The sequence below is a fragment of the Tachyglossus aculeatus genome, chromosome 21, assembly GCF_015852505.1.
Source record: "Tachyglossus aculeatus isolate mTacAcu1 chromosome 21, mTacAcu1.pri, whole genome shotgun sequence".
Taxonomy (NCBI): Eukaryota; Metazoa; Chordata; class Mammalia; order Monotremata; family Tachyglossidae; genus Tachyglossus; species Tachyglossus aculeatus.
This window is the reverse complement of record NC_052086.1, coordinates 14,363,358-14,369,419: the sequence shown is the minus strand read 5'-3', so window position 1 is coordinate 14,369,419 and position 6,062 is coordinate 14,363,358. Positions and strand designations below refer to the sequence as shown.

Here is a 6,062-nt window from a genome sequence, read left to right as displayed (position 1 = left end):
CCCAGAGAAGTGAAGTGACTTGCCAAAGTCACACAGCTGACAATTGGCGGAGCCGGGATTAGAACCCATGACCTCTGACTCCAAAGCCGTGGCTCTTTCCACTGAGCCACGCTGCTTCTCTGTAAGCACAGTAAGCGCTCAATAAATACGATTGAATGAATGCTCCTCCCAACTCACTCGCTTTCAACTCCTGCCTCAGGTGGGATTAGCCACTCTAGATCCCACCCATTCCCAGCTTCGTACTCCCTGGTCGAGTCAGCCCATCGGTCAATGGTATTTATAGAGTGCTTACTATGTGTGCAGCACTGTACTAAGCGTTTGAGAAAGCACAATGGAATAGAGTTTGCAGGCACATTCCCTGCCCTTAAGCACCTTACAGCACAGAGGGGAAGACAGACAATAAAATAAATAATGGAGAGAGGACAAATTCCAATCTTTCTCTCCCCCCACCATCCCCATGCCTACATTTTGCCCTCTTCAATTGGATTTATAAACACATTCAGTAGTTGTTATAATAACAATACCACTGCTACTAATAATAGTATTTATTAAGGGCTTACCATGTCCCAAGCACTGTAATAAGTGCTGGGTGAGTATGAGCAAATCCGGTTGGGTAGAGTCCAGGTCCCACCTGGGGCTCAGAATCTTAGTCTCCATTTTACAGATGAGGAAACTGAAGCCCAGAGAAGTTAAGTGAATGGTCCAAGGTCACACAGCAGACATGTTGAGAAGCCAGGATTATCAATCATTCGTATTTATTAAGCGCTTACTGTGTGCAGAGCACTGTACTAAGCACTTGGGAAAGTACAATATAACAGTATCACCAACACAATCCCTGCCCACAAGTAGCTTACAGTCTAGAGGGGGGAGACAGACATTCCCTGGGGAATGGATCGCTGCCCCTCAATCCATAGGGTCCAGCTGGGAACCTTCCCCCATCACCCCACTCCCTTGCCGCCCCCTGAGTGGTTTTCCCTTTGACATGCTGGACCGGGAAATCCGAGGGTCCCCCTGATGCTTTTTGAAGTAAAGGTTTAAGGCCAAACGCGGACAAATAATAACTGATGCCTCCTTTGGAGGGTTTCCTTCTTTTCCGATTGACTGGGCTAAAAGGTTGTGGGGGGCTTCCTTATTTTCTGATTGACTGGGCTAAAAGGTTGGGGGCCTTCCTTATTTTCTGATTGGTTGGGCTAAAAGATTGTGTGTTGGGGGGTGTCTTCCTTATATTCCGATTGGCTGGGCTAAAAGTTTGGGGGCTTCCATATTTTCTGATTGGCTGGGCTAAAAAAGGTTGCGTGTGTGGGGTCTTCTTTATATTCTGATTGACTGGACTAAAAGGTTGTTGGGGGCCTCCTTATTTTCTGATTGGCTGGGCTAAAAGTTTGGGGGGCTTCCTTATTTTCTGATTGGCTGGGCTATAAGGTTGTGTGTGTGTGTGTGGGGTCTTCCTTATATTCTGATTGGCTAGGCTAAAAGGTTGGGGGCTTCCTTATTTTCTGATTGGTTGGGCTAAAAAAGGTTGTGTGGGGGGTCTTCCTTATAATCTGATTGGCTGGGTGAAAAGGTTGTTGGGGGCTTCCTTATTTTCTGATTGGCTAGGCTAAAAGATTGTGTGTTGGGGGTGTCTTCCTTATATTCTGATTGGCTGGGCTAAAAGGTTGTTGGGGGCTTCCTTATTTTCTGATTGGCTGGGCTAAAAAAAGGTTGTGTGTGTGCGGGGGGGTCTTCTTTATATTCTGATTGGCTAGGCTAAAAGGTTGTTGGGGGCCTCCTTATTTTCTGATTGGCTGGGCTATAAGGTTGTGTGTGTGTGGGGGGGTCTTCCTTATATTCTGATTGGCGAGGCTAAAATCTTAAGGGCTTCCTTATTTTCTGATTGGCTGGGCTAAAAAAGGTTGCGTGTGGGGTCTTTATATTCTGATTGGCTGGGCTAAAAGGTTGTTGGGGCTTCCTTATTTTCTGATTGGCTGGACTAAAAGGTTGGGGGGCTTCCTTATTTTCTGATTGGCTGGGCTATAAGGTTGTGTGTGTTATTCTGATTGGCTAGGCTAAAAGTTTGGGGCTTCCTTATTTTCTGATTGGCTGGGCTAAAAAAGGTTGTGCCTGGGGTCTTCTTTATATTCTGATTGGCTGGGCTAAAAGGTTGTGTGTGTGTGTGTGTGTGTGTGTGTGTGTGTGTGTTTGGGGGGTCTTCCTTATATTCTGATTGGCTAGGCTAAAATGTTGGGGGGTTCCTTATTTTCTGGTTGGCTGGGCTAAAAGGATGTTGGGGGCTTCCTTATTTTCTGATTGGCTGGGCTAAAAGGGGATGGGTTTGGAGGGCAGAATGGTTGCCAGGGAGACGGCGCCGCAGCCCCCGGAGGGGCGGAGTGCGGGGACGAAGGGTGGACGGGGCGGGGTCTGAGGGCGTCGGTGCGGTTTGTGGGCGGGGCTTGGCCTGGGGGAGTGGTTGCCGTTTGGGGGCGGGGCTTGGTCTTAGGGCTGGCCTGCGGTTTGGGGGCGGTTCACTCATTCATTCCTTCATTCAATCATATTTATTGAGCGCGTACTGTGTGCAGAGCACTGGACTGAGCGCTTCGGAAGTCCAAGTCGACAACATCTAGAGACGATCCCTACCCAACAGTGGGCTCACAGTCTAGAAGGGGGAGACAGAGAACAAAACAAAACATATGAACAGAATAAAATAAATAAAATAAATATGTACAAGTAAAATAAATAAATAGGTTCTCAATCTGAGGGCGTGTCTGCGGTTGGGGGCGGGGCTTGTTCTGCGGACGAGGCCTGGTTTGGGGGCGGGACTGCGGTCTGTGGGCGGGGTTGCGGTTTGGGGCGGGGCTGCGGTTTGGAGGCGGGGCTTGGTCTGGGGGCGAGGCCTGGTTTGGGGGCGGGGCTTGGTCTGAGGGCGAGGTCTGGATTTGGGGGCGTGTCTGCGGTTGGGGGCGGGGCTCGTTCTGAGGGGGAGGCCTGGTTTGGGGGCGGAGCTGCGATCTGTGGGCGGGGCTGCGGTTTGGGGGCGGGCTTGGTCCGAGGGCGGTGCTGCAGTTGGGGGCGGGGTTTGGCCTGAGGGCGAGGCCTGAGGTTTGGGGGCGGGGCTTGGTCTGAGGGCGGTGCTGCGGTTGGGGGCGGGGCTTGTTCTGAGGGCGAGGCCTGGTCTGGGGGCGGGGTAGCGGTTTGGGGGCGGGGCTTGTTCTGAGGACGAGGCCTGGTTTTTGGGGCGGGCCTGCCGTTTGGGGGCGTGTCTGCGGTTGGGGCGGGGCTTGTTCTGAGGGCGAGGTCTAGTTTGGGGGCGGGGCTGCGGTCTGTGGGCGGGGTTGCGGTTTGGGGGCGGGGCTTGTTCTGAGGGCGAGGCCTGGCTTTGGGGGCATGTCTGCGGTTGGGGCGGGGCTTGGTCTGAGGGCGGTGCTGCAGTTGGGGACGGGGCTTGGTCTGTGGGCGGGGTTGCGGTTTGGGGGAGGTGCTGCGTTTAGGGGGCGGGGCTTGGTATGAGGGAGAGGCCTAGTTTGGGGGGCGTGTCTGTGGTTGGGGGCGGGGCTTGTTCTGAGGGCGAGGCCTAGTTTGGGGGCGGGGCTCCGGTCTGTGGGCGGGGCCGCGGTTCGGTGGCGGCGCTGCGGTTTGGGATGACATCAGGATGGCTGACTACATCAGGATGGCTAACTGGTTAAGGCGCCGTACTTAAAAAATCTACTGTGTGTGTTTCCTTGTAGGTTTGTACCCCACCCCTGCAAACTTCCTTTTAGAGAAGCAGCGTGGCTCAGTGGAAAGAGCCCAGGCTTTGGAGTCAGAGGTCACGGGTTCCAATCCCGGCTCTGCCACTTGTCAGCTGTGCGACTTTGGGCAAGTCACTTCACTTCTCTGGGCCTCAGTTTCCTCACCTGGAAAATGGGGATGAAGACTGGGAGCCCCCGGTGGGACAACCTGATCACCTTGTATCTCCCCAGCGCTTAGAACAGTGCTTGGCACATAGTAAGCGCTTAACAAATACCATCGTTATTGTTATTGGGGGGCGAGGCCTGGTGTGGGGGCGAGGCTTGGCCTGAGGGAGAGGCCTGGTTTGGGGGGCGGGGGGCGGGGCTGCGGTCGGTGGGCGGGGCTGCGGTTTGGGGCGGGGCTTGGCCCGAGGGAGAGTCCTGGTTTTGGGGGCGGGGCTGCGGTTTGGGGGCGTGTCTGCGGTTGTGGGCGGGGCTTGTTCTGAGGGTGAGGCCTAGTTTGGGGGCGGGGCTGCGGTTTGGGGGTGGGCCTTGTTCTGAGGGCGAGGCCTGGTTTTGGGAGCGGGACTTCGGTTTGGGGGCGTGTCTGCGGTTGGGGGCGGGGCTTGGCCTGAGGGAGAGGCCTGGTTTGGGGGGTCGGGGCTGCGGTTTGGGGGCGTGTCTGTGGTTGGGGGCGGGGCTTGTTCTAAGGGCGAGGCCTAGTTTGGGGCGGGGCTGCGGTCTGTGGGCGTGTCTGCGGTTTGGGGGCGGGGCTTGGCCTGAGGGTGAGGCCTAGTTTGGGGGCGGGGCTGCGGTTTGGGGGCGGGGCTTGGCCTGAGGGAGGGGCCTGTTTGGGGGCGTGGCTGCTGTTTGGGGGCGTGTCTGCGGTTGGGGGCGGGGCTTGGCCTGAGGGAGAGGCCTGGTTTTGGGGGGCGGGGGCTGCGGTCTGGGGGCAGGGCTGCGTTTAGGGGGTCGGCCTTCTTCTGAGCGCTAGGCCTGGTTTTGGGAGCGGGACTTCGGTTTGGGGGCGTGTCTGTGGTTGGGGGCGGGGCTTGTTCTGAGGGTGAGGCCTTGTTTGGGGACGGGGCTGCGGTCGATGGGCGGGGCTGCGGTTTGGGGGCGGGGCTTGGCCTGAGGGAGAGACCTGCTTTGGGGGCGTGGCTGCGGTTTGGGGGCGTGTCTGCGGTTTGGGGGCGGGGCTTGTTCTGAGGGAGAGGCCTGTTTGGGGGCGTGGCTGCTGTTTGGGGGCGTGTCTGCGTTTGGGGGCGGGGCTTAGTCTGAGGGCCAGGCCTGGTTTGGGGGCGGGGCTGCGGTCTGTGGGCGTGTCTGTGGTTGGGGGCGGGGCTTAGTCTGAGGGCCAGGCCTGGTTTGGGGGCGGGGCTGCGGTCTGTGGGCGGGGCTTGGCCTGAGGGTGAGGCCTGTTCGGGGGTCGGGGCTGCGGTTTGGGGGCGTGTGTGCAGTTGGGGGCGGGGCTTGTTCTGAGAGCGAGGCCTGGTTTGGGGGCGTGGCTGCGGTTTAGGGGTGGGACTTGGCCTGAGGGAGAGGACTGGTTGGGGGCGTGTCTGCGGTTTGGGGGCGTGTCTGCGTTTGGGGGCGGGGCTTGGCCTGAGGGAGAGGCCTATTTTGGGGGCGGGGCTGCGGTCAGTGGGCGTGGCTGCGGTTTGGGGCGAGGCTTGTTCTGAGGGAGATGCCTGTTTGGGGGCGTGGTTGCGGTTTGGGGGCGTTTCTGCGTTTTGGGGGCGGGGCTGCGGTTTGGGGGCGGGGCTCGGCCTGTGGGCGGGGTTTGCGGTTTGGGGGCGGAGTCAGGGGCGGGGCTCGGGCCAGTGCGGCGTGAGGCGTGCGCCCGTGCGGGGTGTGCGGCTTGTCCGGGCGCCCCTGGCTGGTGCGGGAAGTGACCCCCGACCTCTGACCTCTGACCCCCGCCGACCTGCCCGCGCGACCCTCGGCTGAGGCAACCCCCACCGCCGCCTTCGCCGGAAGGCCCCCCGGCCCCGAAGGCAGCGCCACAAGGTACCCACTCCTAACCACACTCATCGTGCTATTGATTGATTAATAATCCTATCAATAATGGGATTTGTCAAGCGCTTACGATGTGCCAAGCACTGCTCGAAGCGCCGGGGAGATACAAGGTGATCAGGTTGCCCCACCGGGGGCTCCCAGTCTTCATCCCCATTTTCCAGATGAGGAAACTGAGGCCCAGAGAAGCGAAGTGACTTGCCCAAAGTCGCACGGCTGACAAGTGGCAGAGCCGGGATTTGAACCCGTGACCTCTGACTCCAAAGCCCGGGCTCTTTCCACTGAGCCACGCTGCTTCTCGAAAAGCAGGGGAGACTGTGAGCCCACTGTTGGTTAGGAACCGTCTCTCTATGTTGCCAA

At 58.2% G+C, this 6,062-nt stretch overlaps 1 protein-coding gene across 1 annotated transcript; it reads right to left on the bottom strand.

The window, feature by feature from the left end:
• Nucleotides 1–2,727: 2,727 nt before the first annotated feature.
• LOC119942065 (extensin-like) lies at nucleotides 2,728–5,720 on the bottom strand. The gene is made up of 7 exons (XM_038762719.1): nucleotides 5,614–5,720; nucleotides 5,305–5,456; nucleotides 4,977–5,194; nucleotides 4,683–4,847; nucleotides 4,276–4,405; nucleotides 3,983–4,164; nucleotides 2,728–3,426 (listed from the first exon to the last, which is right to left on the bottom strand). The coding sequence occupies exons 1-7, from the start codon at nucleotides 5,718–5,720 to the stop codon at nucleotides 2,728–2,730; spliced, it is 1,653 nt and encodes a 550-aa protein (XP_038618647.1).
• Nucleotides 5,721–6,062: the final 342 nt, after the last annotated feature.